This window comes from Seriola dumerili, unplaced genomic scaffold (genome assembly GCF_002260705.1).
Source record: "Seriola dumerili isolate Sdu_G_001 unplaced genomic scaffold, Sdu_1.0 BDQW01000036.1, whole genome shotgun sequence".
Classification (NCBI taxonomy): domain Eukaryota; kingdom Metazoa; phylum Chordata; class Actinopteri; order Carangiformes; family Carangidae; genus Seriola; species Seriola dumerili.
Window position 1 is genome coordinate 355,117 of NW_019174291.1, and position 14,578 is coordinate 369,694.

Genomic DNA, 14,578 nt, shown 5'->3' on the forward strand with positions numbered 1-14,578 from the left:
TTCTAACCCTAACCATCTAAAACCCAAACATACCAAACCACAAACCAATTCCTCAAAGGGTTGACTTTTCCTTTCTGGTACACAAGACAAATGTCCCTCTCCTGACTTCACCATCCCACAGAACTTTTTGACCACAGACAGTGTGGAGTCTCTGGTGAATGAAAGGTGTTTCAGCTTGGATGTTTTCGCTTAAGGTTGCGTGATGTTTTTGCAAACCAGTTATGTGATGCTGGGGTGCGTCAGATGCCATGTGTGAGTGAGTAAAGTTGTGGGGATGTGCACCTGTGCCATATTTGTCCCCTCACTGGTGTAACTGTGGTTTTCCGGAGGCCGACATTGCTGTGTTTAGATGGAAGGAAACTTGCCTGGAGGCATCTGGAAGAGGACCAAGAAGAATTGTAAGTGGGGCTGTAGGTTTCTGTTACACAAGCCTACATTTTAATTAATTGGAAATTTATTGCTGCTCAGTGAGAGATGGAGACTCAAGAACAGGCTATTTCTAAAAATTAAAACCATAATTCAAGATAAGCCAGGGAACTTTGGCTTCATGGATCACTAATCTAATCGTTAACTAATGATTCAATGACTCATTACTCACCATTTGCACATTTTTCTGGTTAACCAAACATGAATGTAATTCCCTCTATCAGCAGCCTCATTGTTGCCCACAAATTCAACTGGTAATGCTGCCCAGTTTCATGAGCATTTCATGGGCATATGAGTGAAAGTCTATACTGACCCCTGCTGGATAATAAATCAAAAGAACTTAAATGGAAATATTCCTACTTGATATTTTCTACCTTTCTTTTTTAAATGACATTGTCAGTGTCCCTCACATACATACTTTTAATTGAACTAATGGGACACCAAAGAAAATAACTGCTAGACAGGGAAACACGGAATATAGCCACAGTCAATATGAAAACATACAGTCTTCATCTAAGGCGTAGAAACCTCAACACAAGATAACAACAGAAGGGTGCAGTTTAATGTAACCTGGTGTATTATTACCGTAGTTTAGCATTAGGCTTATTAATTAAGAAAGACTCAACTTTGTCTTTTGTTTTTTGTCTTTGTATTGAAGTTTCTTTGTGTTGACTACAATACAAGTTATATTTTTCAAGTAATAAACGTTTTAACAAACTTTAAAAAATTACATGTAATTACAATTTTCTTATGGCTGGAAAATACTTTTTTGTGTCTTCCATATATTTAGACATAATCTTCCTCTTGCAGTGACATTTTTTCATCCTTTAAAGTTAACTTAGATTTTGCGACCTTTGCGACCGTCGAGCCAATGGCGCACGAATCAGAAAACGGCAGTGAGAAGAAGATGGCGGAGGGAGGTAATGATGCAGAGCTACTCAAGGAGAAGGCGAATAAGTACTTCAAAGGTAATTTGGCAGACCTGTCAAGTCAGTGGCTGTTGTTTGCGGTTTGTAACAGATAAAGATGTCACCGCTAATTACAGGAGGACATGATTGTGTTGCAACACGCTCCAACGGGAGCCGGTAGCTAACGTTAAGCTAAGCTAACATCGCTCAGAAAGCATGCTAGCTGTAAACCTCATTCATTGGATTAGCTAGTTCAGCTAACGCTAAAGCATCGTTGTTAACCCACGGGGTCACCCGTGTCTTGTATTTGTGCACTTGCTCAGATTTGGTATCTTCTCTGGTGGCTTCAGCAGTGACCCCTTTATTTTTATTCGGTCGTGCTGTTGGGTTATTGTGTAGTTTTATGGGAGGTTCAGATACAACAACTAGAAATTTCTGCCGCCAGCGACGCATGTGAGCAGCAGCGAGGCTCGTAACGTTCAGTGTTGTATTGCTTATGCCTTTCAATGCATAACATTTCAACTTAGATGTATCCGTTCTTACTAGACGTCAGTTCATTGGGAAAGGGGCAACTAAATGCTAATAGTCACGTTGAACTCCCATTTTGGTCCAAGACTTAGTTTGACTGAGGAGCATCGATAGCATAGTCAACTTCTCTGCCGTTGGTGCCCTGTAACTTAAACTAAGTATATTTCAACCATATGTTCTCCCAAAAGCAAAACACTGGAGTTTTTTGCCAGTGGCATGTTATAGAGTGTGCCTTCATGACATGCTTCCTGTAGGGTGAAGTTTGATGGTTTTAGAGGCCTGGGCATTACCAGGGCTGACGCCGTGATGAGTCAGAGCAGATGTAATGGAAAGGCTGTCTGTAGTAGGATGGGCAGGATTCTTACCCTCCGTCTACTACAGTAAAATAATAAACAGAACAAGGTTAGCTATTTATTAATAATCATCCAGAGTCGTTGCAGTTTGAATGTGCCATCACCTATCCCAATATAAAACTTATTTTTTTTATTTTACATTTTTCATCATGTCAAACTTGAAAACTGTGCCAGTCATGCATTGCTGGCTTATTGTCAAATATTAATACATATTATAACTGGAAAATCTGATTTAGTTTGTTGTCTGTTGGTAAAGGCAGGTATATGACCTGTTCATAAAGTTATTGTAACAAAATTAGATCAACAAGTATGATCAAGTACGCCCAAGTGGGTAGAAACAAGTATTGCACATTCATTCCAAAGTGCATTATCATATTAGCTGTGTGTTGAATTTACAAATGGACTCTTGATCCAGGAAATGTCTAAAATTACATTCTGGGTTTTGTACACAATAGCAATTGTTATATTTAGCAGTTAAATTGGACATGTAGTTGTCCCCCATGCTGAGTGGGAATAAGAATAGCATGCATCACAGTGGTGATATTGGCTTCTAAGCTATTGCAGTTTTTCCATCACATACAGCAGGTCACACTGAACAGACTATATGGCTGTTAAGCACAAGTGCACTCGGTTAGCAGTGGTGTGGCTTCCTCCTTACAGTATGCTCACTAATGGGATTAAAGGATGATTTTCACTGCGTATCATAACTTCCCTTTTGTCCAAGCACTGATGTAAGTGTGTTTGGCCTGGAGCTGAAATATTGTGTATCTATTGACAAAACTATTGATATGGTAACTCAACCTCAAATGTCATTTATGATTTTGATTAGTCTAACACTGTGATATAGCTAAAATGTTGCTCCTGGATTTACTGATACAGTTTTTGTGACTGTACTAGCAGATTGAAATGAACAATCTCTACATTACTACTCTTCACAGCCCATATCGCCCATCCATACTGTAGGTTAAATATTTAATAAAAGCATACAGATTATTGTTAAATTATCCATCTTGAGGTTTTAAATGAAGCATATTATTGATATTGTTTATTTTACTTACAGCTGCAATTAAGGCATATTTTCATTGTCTTTCAATGTATACAATTCTTTGAATTAATAAAATAAATATCATGTACATAAAATATCAAACACATCTTGCTGAACACAAGTCACCAGAGCACAAAGTGTCGTTTTGTCTCAATGTCAGAAACCCAAACCCAAATTCTAGTTGTCAAATTAGAAAAACTAAAGCAGATACCAAGAAATGTTTGGTACTTTCACTTGAAACATGATTGACAGTAAACAGTGAAACTGCAGGCAGTGATTTGTGCTTTCTGCAGCGTGTTTGACATTTTTACAGGGACTTTATAGAACTACAAAGTCCGTGTTTGTCCAGTGAAGATGTGACATTTGTTTTTCAGAGAAAGACTATGAAAATGCTATCAAGTACTACTCAGAGGCCTTGGAGCTCAATCCATCCAATGCCATCTACTACAGCAACCGAAGCCTGGCATACCTACGCACAGAGTGCTATGGTTATGCCCTGGCGGATGCTACGAAGGCCCTGGAGATAGACAAGAACTACATTAAGGGGTATTATCGCCGTGCCACCTCCAACATGGCACTGGGCAAGTTTAAGGCTGCACTTAAGGACTACGAGACGGTAAGAAATGGAGGATCTTTGGCGATTAGTAGGTGCAGACTTTTAGCTGTCATGCACTCTGAACTGAGAACATACAGGACACGAGCAATGTTCACAGTATAAGTAAATGTTTTTCCCTGATTTTCTCAAAAGAAAGAGCTCTCCAGTTCCATCTGTTGATCTGTCACCTTGAGTTAGGCTCTTCATGTTGCCTTAACAGCCCAAAAATAGGGATTATCCTTTAATCCAGTCATGATGCCAATTAGATCCAGTGTAAAGACGCTGCTAATTTGGTGTCTATTGTTGTTCGTGCCGTCTCATAACAAGCAGTGTAAATATACCAGGGCTGTGACAACAAAGACCTCTAAAGCTCAGCCATAGTCATAGCAATTTATTGTACAAACTAGACAGAGCACCATGACAACAGAGAGTTAATCCTCATGAAGCTATGAGAGGTTGGAACTGGATTTATATGTATTTATAGACTGCAACTGAAACTAAATGCCATATAGATTGCCCATACATTCTAAAATATATAGGTAAGAACAGTGAATAACTGTGAATAAATGTAAATGTTGTACATTTACAGTACCAGACAATTATTTTTCATCCAGAAGAAAGTGTTTGCATAATAAAGAAATTAGATCTTTGATATACTGTTATTACCATTTACATTTGGTTCTCTACACTGAGTGAATGCCCTTATGTCTGCCTTAATGCCCATTCATGATGAACCAGTGTGTTTTAATATATGTCTTTTCTCTGTTCTGATGATAGGTAGTAAGAGTTCGACCAAATGACAAGGATGCAAGGATGAAGTATCAGGAATGTAACAAGATTGTGAAACAGAAGGCTTTTGAGAGAGCCATCGCCAGCGATGAGATAAAAAAATCTGTTGTTGACTCACTGGACATTGAAAATATGAGTAAGTCATAAAAAATATATCATCTGTAATCATAACAATCTGAAACAGGAGCTAAGGATAACAAAATGCACTGATGAGAACTATTTGCTGCTTTGCTGTACTTTGTGGCTTTTCATCTGATATTAAGCCGACCTTGTATTGCAGCGATCGAGGACGACTACGTTGGCCCCAAACTGGAAGATGGGAAGGTCTCAATGAAGTTCATGAATGAGATGATGGATTGGTTCCAAGACCAGAAGAAGCTGCACAGAAAGTGTGCTTATCAGGTAAACAGGTTTGTTCATATGAAATACAGCACACTCACTGAGGGAAACCTGCTTGTATCTGTAATTAAACATTTTTGTACTCTTTCAGATTTTGGTGCAAGTTAAAGATGTTCTATCAAAACTACCAAGTTTGGTTGAAATCACATTAAAAGAGGTGAGGATTTGATCTTTAGTGAAGTGAATGAAAGTTTACATTGAACATTGAGTGCAACATTAGAATTTCAATCTTTGATTATCAACTTTGTGGTCGGCCTGTAAGAGGACTATAGACTCACAGCACAACAGCAAATAAATACAAAATATTCCTGTGATATTATTTCTGTTATCATCTTTTGTTTGGACTTGATTTAAAGTCTTCTGTTTTTCTTTGCCACAGACAGAAAAAATAACAATTTGTGGTGACACCCATGGGCAATACTACGATCTCCTCAACATCTTCAAGTTGAACGGCTTACCCTCAGAGACCAACCCTTATGTATCCTTTCTCTTTGCAGACAGTCACACATCAGGCTTTAAATCTGTGTTGAATGTGGTTTTCCTACGTGTTTGTACTATTCTGTGTCTAATATGACAACAACAGCCAACAGCCAAAAGCCAAATGGAGAACTTGTGCGTCATAGTTCTTAACCACAGAATTCAGCTCTTCAATGGTGACTTTGTGGATCGCGGCTCTTTCTCTGTTGAGGTCATTCTTACCCTCTTTGGCTTCAAGCTGCTCTACCCCGACAACTTCCACTTGCTTAGGGGTGAGAGCACTCACTGCCTGCATGTGTATGAGTGAATGAATGCATGTGTAGTGTCTGCAGATGTTGCTGAGTATGTCATAATAGTGTGTCACACTTAGTACATGTGTGTGGGCATTAAGTAGCCATTTTGTGTGCACATGTCACTTGGTTTCTGCTGTTGAATTACAGACTTTGTATTTATGTACAAAGTCGTTTAAACAGAATTATACGATAATAACCAAGGTTGTACCTGCAGGTAACCATGAGACGGACAACATGAACCAGATGTATGGATTTGAAGGGGAGGTCAAGGCCAAGTACACAGCCCAGATGTTCCAGCTGTTCAGCGAGGTCTTCCAGTGGCTGCCTCTTGCACAGTGTATCAATAACAAAGTATTGGTAAGCAATTCTCCATATTAAAAGTCTGATGGAGCCAAAACGTATGACATTTAACTTTACATTAAAATAGGAATTCATCATTTCCAGACTAAAACTTATAAAAATGATTAACTGTAGATGTCACTTCACTGAAAACATTCATACAGTTGAAGTTGCTTTTTAAGAGATTTTAGTTTTGTTATTTTTCAGAAAAGGTTTCAGAATAGAGTAGATGTTCTTTCTACCTCAAAGTGGTTTGGTGTAGTAAAGATACTAGACTAACAAGTCTTATCTTTGCACGCCTTGTTATCCAGGAGAGATGCATTATAAGGCAGAGAAATAGTAGACTTGCAAGTTGACTTCATTTACAATCACTGTGTCTTCTTTAAATATCACAGCTGTTACTGAAGACAGACAAACAGCCATAATTTACCTGAATCTTACTGACACTAGCTGTTGTTATATGATTTCTGCAATCTGCAGTGGTTTGATGTTTTGTACTGTTACACACACACACAGTCCTAATGAAATTCTCCATCTCAGGTTATGCATGGGGGGCTGTTCAGTGAAGATGGTGTCACATTGGAGGACCTCAGGAAGATTGACAGGAACAGACAGCCTCCAGACTCAGGTAGGGGGTCAGACTGCAAATGTACCATCAGTATAAAACTGGTTTTCAAGAAATCATCTCTAGAAAGGAGAACGGCTAGATTTCAACACCTTCCTCCACTTTTTCACAGGTCCCATGTGTGACCTCCTCTGGTCAGATCCACAGCCTCAGGTCAGTTCCCACCCACCCAGCACCTCATTTGGTGTATTTGATTTGATTGAGAGTATCCAGTAGTTTATGTAAGAGCAGCACTGAGTCCACCTCTATCTTGGATTAACAATTTCTCTTTCTCTCCCTCATGCAGAATGGCCGGTCGATCAGCAAGCGAGGCGTGAGTTGTCAGTTCGGGCCAGATGTGACGGAGCGCTTCCTGGAACAGAACAAGCTGGACTTCATCGTGCGTAGTCATGAGGTCAAAGCTGAGGGCTACGAGGTCACTCACTCAGGGAAGTGCATCACCGTGTTCTCAGCACCCAACTACTGGTACGTGATCATGCCGGCTATCTTAAAAGTGTTGAGTCAACTGTTACTGTAGCCATTCACTTTGACTATTGTGTCTTGTATTCTGCCTTCCCGCAGTGATCAGATGGGAAACAAAGGAGCGTATATTCACCTCAGGGCATCAGACCTCAAGCCAGAATTTCACCAGTTCACTGCTGTGGTCAGTATGCCTTACTGTAAAGAGTAATACCCATTAACCACATGTCTGGGAATTGGGATATCTAATTTAAAAGATGTTTTTGTACTAAGATTGGTCTTGTTTTCATAATTTTGTCAGATTTAATGTTTCTCTTCCCCTCATTCTCCTTTACAGCCTCATCCGAATGTCAAACCCATGGCATATGCCAACACGCTAATGCAGTTGGGGATGATGTAGAGGCCACGCTAATCTGTCTGTGACACTGATGACCTCCCATCTGACCCGAACCATCCCAGCCACCTCACTCCTCCAGTGCTTGGACATGCTCTCATTCATGCTTAGCCTAAGGGATCCCTCTCCCCGACCAACTTCCACTAGTTGTATGCAGAAAACGTGTGGTGTAGTTCAAATGGGAAGAGATCACTTAGACCAGACCAGCTCAGCCCAGTCCAAAACTGGACACGTCCTTCCATGTTATTAGTTAAAACTGGAAAACCCCCGCATTTCTATTGTCCTTTTACTCGCTCATGTGTTCCATCACTGGGTAAAAAAACCAACCCTGAGAATTTGAGATGAGTCTCCTTGGAGCTGCTTGGTTTTTAAATATTTGTTATACTCAGCAGATGGTATGTACCAAAGATCTGTGATGAAAATGATTGTTCAGTTTTTACAAGATGCATCTTGTGACTCTGAAACCTAGCATTGTACTGTTGGCCTGTGTACACAGCTTAGAGCATTGTAAACTGGGTTAAGAGCAGCATGTCTATCAGTGTTTCTCAAACCATCCTACAGTATGTCAGTCTTTTTATTTTTTATTTTGCAGGAATACAAAATATAATTACATGTTCTGATCCCAGTCCAAAAAAAAGAGATGGATTGTCTCTGGGTACACTCTGAAAGGTGCTGTTTGCCATTAGTGGTGTATTTAGCTGGTTCATTCATGTAGCTGGTAACATTTATTTTGCACTGCTGCACTGCTTCCTGTCAAGGAAGATACTGCTGCTCTCCATGTTTTCATCCTTGACCGTCATTGTGCCACTCACCCGGCAGCTCCCGCACAGTCTACTCTCCAAACTAGCTTTGGTGTAAGGCAAACACTGATGGCACTCGATTACTGGTGACTTATTACCCCCCCTATGTGGATGTCTTCAGTACACAAACGTCCAAAATGCAATCCTGTCTTGAAACGCACAGCTGCATTGTCCAATGGCCCTCAACTTTTTAGATAAAATACACTGATGTATATGTATATATACTGTATCATTTAAAGATTCCGTGTAATGTTTGGAGAAAATTATTGAATTAAAAAAAAACAAGTCCTGTGATTTTAGAAATAAGCTGGTATCTTTCTTTATGTTTTCACCTTCTACTTATGAAGATGCTCGTTTAAAAAAAAAAAAAAAAACTACCTAATGTTATTTTATTACACATAATTGTCATTGCCAGAGTTGCGTTTCTCCTAGTCGCATTTATTTGACGTCACGCGTCTGAACAGCTGATCGTCAGTCGTCAACCATGCGCCACGCGTTGACAACACACAGCACGAGTTTCACCTTGTTGTGAACCCAGTTGGACGCGGAGGAAGCGGCCGCAACGACGCCGACCCGAGATGCCGAAATACTGCTCGGTCCCAAACTGTAAGAATGACTCCGGGAACGGCAGCGACAGGAAGAGCTTCTACAAGTAAGATGTTTGAGTTTAAAGAAAAAGTGTTTTAGCTAGCTCACTTCGCTGATCAGGTGCCGCTGCTAGACGCATCATCTAACTTTAAGAAACGCTGTCTCACCACGTCGAGTTTTACAATAGTTTGGCCCATTAATATGAAGTGAAACATGGCAGTCGTAGGAAATTAGCATTTACCCGCGCCGTGTGATCGCTTGGTTATCGCTATCGTTATCGTTTGTGTCTTCTGATCTTTTGACAGTCCTGATTGAATCACGATATGGAGCCTCAGTTTGACTGACGGGCAAATTCAAGACATACTCAGCTTGCAGTTTATTAGGTAAAGCTGTTATCACCACCTTTGTAAGCAGTTTTTATTCAAATTGTTTTTGAATTGAGGTGTTGTTCCAACTTCATGGTCAGTTAGTGAAGCCGGAGTTTCTATGGTTTTTGTCAATGAGGATAGGCCAAATATCAGAAACACCTCTGTGTAATGTAATAGAGTTCACCAGCACCACAGTGTTTATCATCTGACATCAAACAGTTGGACAACACCTCTGTGAAACAGCTTAATAAACTGCCAACTGGAAATGTCAGTTTTATTTTGTGGATTCCAGCCACGGTTTATCGATCAACACGACAAATTGTAGTGATGTCATCATCTTAATCCTCGAGCTGGATCAGTCAAGTAAAGTCAGGTCAAATTTGATTTATTACTTAAAATCATAAATTTGCCTCAAGCTTAACAATTTAGAAAAAATTTTAAAAAAGAAATAATTAAACAATAATAAAAATAAAAATCCTCAAAAACCTGACCTGACTTGACTTGATTATAAAATGTAAGAAACCTCAGGAGGAGCAACAGTCTGTCTCTACCTCCTCCATGACAGACAGACATGCAATAGATGTCATGTGTACAAAATAGAACAACAAAGTAGATTTACACTATGGACAATTAGGATGACAACATTAAAGATTGTAAACATTAATGAAGAATATGGTCAGGGTGGACGTCGAGCAAGTCCCAGGTGGCGCCAACAGATAGGACCTGAGTCACACACTCTCCTCTCCACCATGAAGACCTGGAAAGAGGACGGCCTACGCAAACACACAGGAGGCAAGACCAAGCACATCATTCACATGTCCAGGAGAAGGAAACAAACACACAGCTGGAGAAGGAGAAACTAGGAGGAGGCTGGGAGTCCCGGAGGACGAAGATCCAGGTCCGTAACATCTGGAAGTGAAGAGAGCGAGAGAAATAGACACAGAGCCTGGACACTCATTTAGTAGTTAGAGTTTACAGTAATGTTGACGGCAGAACAACGTGGACTATACTGAACATTTAGGCTTAATGGATTCAATAAAATAAAAATGAATGCAGTAGCCAAGCTCTGCAGGAACGATGAGCGCTGTGGCTTTGTTGTATTTGTCAGTATCATCTCAAAATGTCTTTCTGATATTCTGTCAACCTCTCACAAAACACTGGAAACCTTTAACTTTTGACTGGTACTGTGTATCTAATCATACAGGGTATTATTGGGAATTGGTGGGTCTCTGTAATCAATGTTATAAAGCGTATGCTTAGACCTGTAGTTAACGTTTGTTGCGGTTTGGTGCTACATAAATAGAAATTGACTTGACTTGAATACAGCATCACTACTAACCACTGCCCTCAAAAGTGCCTGCGCTGGATTGAATTACACTCTGTACCGTGTCACAAGCCGAAATGCGATGAGTCCACAGAGTCAGTCAGTTACCCGATGGCAGCATCGGTTTTGAAGCTCCGATTTCCAAACATCTTGACAGTATTTCACTTGAAGGAGCTCAAGTGAAACCAGCGTCTCACATCTGTATCGTCTTTTAGGTTCCCTCTACAGGACCCGGTCCGACTGCAGCAGTGGCTGAGGAACATGGGACGTGAGAACTGGACTCCCTCTCGACATCAGTACATTTGCCACGAACACTTTCCACCTTCGTGCTTCAAGGTGCGATGGGGGATCCGTTACCTGGAGAGCGACGCTGTGCCCACAGTCTTCCAGGAGGCCGAGGTAAAACAAAGAGACCTACCACAGTCTTATACTGAGATTTTAGGGCTGCACAAGATTGGCAAGTAATTATATCTGTGTTATTTTGCTGAATACCAAAGTCATGAAGAAATGGCTATTCAAGGGAATTTGTTATTTAATATTTGTACCATCTGAATGCATTTTTCTCTACAATCTTTGTTTCATTTATAGGCCAGAGGACACAAAATTGTGTTTAGGTCTTCAGCCATCACCTCTCTGAAGTATTTGTGCTTTATGCAGCATGGAAGTTTCTTTCTCTGCTCAGTTAAATGTGCAGCTCTTAAACCAGAGGAGGCAGAAAAGGGTTTTTGAATGTTTTTTATTATTCTAAACAGAGTGAGTTAAAAAAAAAAATGACAGTAAATTCACCACCTCTTTTTTTTTTATTATCTGCACTTAAAATGATGTTTACATGTTGAATTGATCATTTGCAATTTACAAAGACTTACCATACTTTGGCCAATTCTGATGACGTTCCTGAGTCAGTAGGAAAGTGTTGCGCTTACAATAATAAACTCTTAAGTTGCTGCTTCTTTTTAGAAACGGAAAGCCACGGATCAAAGCGAGAAGACGCCAAAACGCCTTCGCGCTGACGGTAATCAAAGCATAATGGTGTCAGGTGACAGGACGGGGGCTGTCGACGCTGTGGAGGTGGAAAGTACGTTGCACACGGTGCACTTGTACGAGATCACCGTCGACCCATCGCAGCAGGGCAAAGCCAGCCTGGTGGAGCCGAGCGATGTTGGAGAATCTGATTCTTCTCTCAGGACAGAACTGAACACGCTGGCATCATTCGACGGATTCGAAACGGGGGCAAATTTCCCTTTAACCTTATTCCAGACAGTAGATGATCTGAGTAATAGTGGAGAGAACACAGAGGTGGTAGTGATGTCTGAATGCGCTGTTGGCGAGGGGCAAGATGAGCTTGTGAGTGGAATCGCTGCTGCCATTTTAACTCAGGGCCACGGGCTGGTCTCGAGTGACTCCACACTTGGCTGCGCCGATGAGGCTGCGGCCTCTCTCAGTGTTGAAGATGCGACTTGTACCACGGAGGAGTTCTTAGATATCCAAGAAGGCCATGAAACGCAAGTCATCGCCTACTTTGAGACGATACCAAACGTTTTCCCCGGTGAAACCTCCACCAAGTTCACCTTCTCCCCGGACACAGTGCTGTCATCCGCTCTGAGCTCCAAGCCCATCACATCCACACTGCCTATAGTGTCCAAACATGTACCACCTTCCCCCGCGTCCCTGGTTCTCACTGTGGAAAGACTGGACACAGACAGCGGAGAGGGAGATGATGACAAGTCAGAGGACGATAGCCTAGAGAGGCAGGATCACCAGCTGGAGGAGCACTGGTGAGCACCGACACAAAAAGTGAATCTCAACATAAAAGCATTGAAATTACTGCAGAAGAGCAGTTCAAGTATTCATGCTTTACTCTCCTGTATTCTCTCACTGTGTTACAGTTTTTACAGTCTCTTTGCATTTTTTTTTTCTTACATGAACAGCTACCATAAGAACAGCCTGAGTAAAGAGCAGCTGGAGGCGATTGTGGCCGAGCTGCAGAAAAAGGTGAAAGTGCTGCAGCAGCGACACCGACGACACCTGGAGAAACTTCTGGGTCTGGAGAACACGGTTAGCCAGCTGAGGCAAAGCAACCTGCTGAACGAAGAGCGACTGCAGCTGCTCGAGAGGGTACTGACACGAATAAAGTTATTTCAAAATAAAATTTCTAATCGTTATTCTCAGGTTTCCTCTAGCTGGCGGAATAAAAGTGTCCTTGTATATTTTGGTGTTTGAAAATGTCAAACTTTGCCTTGAGTCTTTGTTGTCTCCCCTTCCCCTCAGGCTTACATACAGACCAGTGCAGCAGTGACAGAGGCCGGTGAGACTGTGGCCATCATCTATGAGGAGGACGATGCTGCGTACTTTTACACTCCACTGATTGATGCAGGGGAAAAGCTGTGAGGCCCAACTGACTGTGCACATCCCATCTGTGTGTCTGTCTGCTGCCCGTCGTGCTAAAAATTAAGCGACATGGCTAACGCTGTTGAAAACAAAATGCTACCTAGTTGTGTGTGTTTTTTTTTTTTTAGTTGTGTTTTGTTTCCTCTTAACAAAACGAGCTCTGTGTATGAAATGTGGCAGTGCCTGTTGGATCTGTTGTGAGCTTTGCACAAATAATGGATGAGTAATATGGGACAATGTTGAATGTGTTTTTATAAGAGTTTTGCCTCTACCCCGCCCTTCCTTCTACCAGTTTGTGTTTGACTTATTAAAGTATTTTTTGTTTGTACATATCAAATTAAAAAAAAAACAACTTTCATTTAGGTTTGTGCTTCATTTCTGTATTTGCTATAAATTCGTATTAGTTATTAAAAGAACCAAAGATTATACAGCCAAGTACAGGCGTATGAGAAAGAGTGATTTAATTATCACTGACAGTTTTGACATATTCTCCTCACACAGCAGGATGGAGTAAAGGAAATGAATTAACAACCTGTTTTATGAAGGTAAATATTTTACCAGTTGCAGGTCTGGTTCGTGGAATTTCAGTTCTGTTTCCAGGTAACACTGAGCATGTTTCTACATAATGCTTCGATTCAACAGTGACAGGGTGGAGCTGATTTGAGCACAGCTGTCAGCTCAGCTCATAGTTTCTAAAACAGGTTTACTGTGTGCATGAGGATTTGTCAGGTAGTTCAGTATTGATGCAATCTCCATATCGGTACAATTGGCTCCAGTTTTTGCCTTTCAGGGAATTCAAACATGAAAAGACCATTTAAGAGTAGTTGTGAAGATAAATCTTTTTTCTAAATAGTATTTTTTATTCCAGGAAATCTAATGAACTTAAAACTCATAAGGAAACAGCTACAGGAATGAACTTGATACTCATCAAATCTAATAGTTTTACTGGGTTATAGATCACTGTAGTTGGGTTCATCCTCAAAATCTGAGGTAGTTCTGGACTCAGCAAAATGATCCAAATTACTCAGAAAACTTGCTTCTTGTCTTGAGTTTATGCAACAGGTGTTTTTCCTCTAATGATTTACTTTCTGTCTCTCCACTAGGTGGCAGCAGGAGCAGCAGCTGTATCAAGCTGTAAATCTCATCTGGATTACAGGAAGAAGATATTCCCCGCATCATAAGGGTGATAGATCAGCATTCATCAAAACCAAATCTGAGGCAGGAGGTGGACTAACGAGAGGAAACGTCTGAAGAGGCTTCTGTTGAATTGAGAAACCAAGCAGAGAAAGGAAAGGAGATCCGAGGTGACGAGACTTGCTGCACCCACACCCACACTGCTGGTTTATTGAACAACCATTACCATTTACACTTGTGAAATTTTTCTAAATTTTTTTCTTGCATCTTCTCAGAGAAAAAGAATTTCATTTGCCTCTCAGGGGTTGTTGATACAGATGAAAACCAAATGTGAACGACAGATGTA

The 14,578-nt window shown here is 40.9% G+C and overlaps 2 protein-coding genes across 2 annotated transcripts; both read left to right on the forward strand.

Moving 5' to 3' along the window:
• The first annotated feature begins 349 nt into the window (after positions 1-349).
• On the forward strand, positions 350-8,084 carry ppp5c (protein phosphatase 5 catalytic subunit). The gene is made up of 14 exons (XM_022738400.1): positions 350-398; positions 1,260-1,394; positions 3,635-3,876; positions 4,633-4,780; positions 4,925-5,046; positions 5,135-5,200; positions 5,423-5,521; positions 5,687-5,792; positions 6,028-6,170; positions 6,693-6,780; positions 6,890-6,930; positions 7,064-7,242; positions 7,339-7,420; positions 7,574-8,084. The coding sequence occupies exons 1-14, from the start codon at positions 350-352 to the stop codon at positions 7,634-7,636; spliced, it is 1,563 nt and encodes a 520-aa protein (XP_022594121.1). The 3' UTR covers positions 7,637-8,084.
• An 846-nt stretch (positions 8,085-8,930) lies between these two features.
• Positions 8,931-13,429, forward strand: LOC111216949 (THAP domain-containing protein 5-like). The gene is made up of 5 exons (XM_022738614.1): positions 8,931-9,082; positions 10,926-11,109; positions 11,668-12,485; positions 12,639-12,825; positions 12,979-13,429. The coding sequence occupies exons 1-5, from the start codon at positions 9,009-9,011 to the stop codon at positions 13,096-13,098; spliced, it is 1,383 nt and encodes a 460-aa protein (XP_022594335.1). The 5' UTR covers positions 8,931-9,008; the 3' UTR covers positions 13,099-13,429.
• The last annotated feature ends 1,149 nt before the right edge of the window (positions 13,430-14,578 follow it).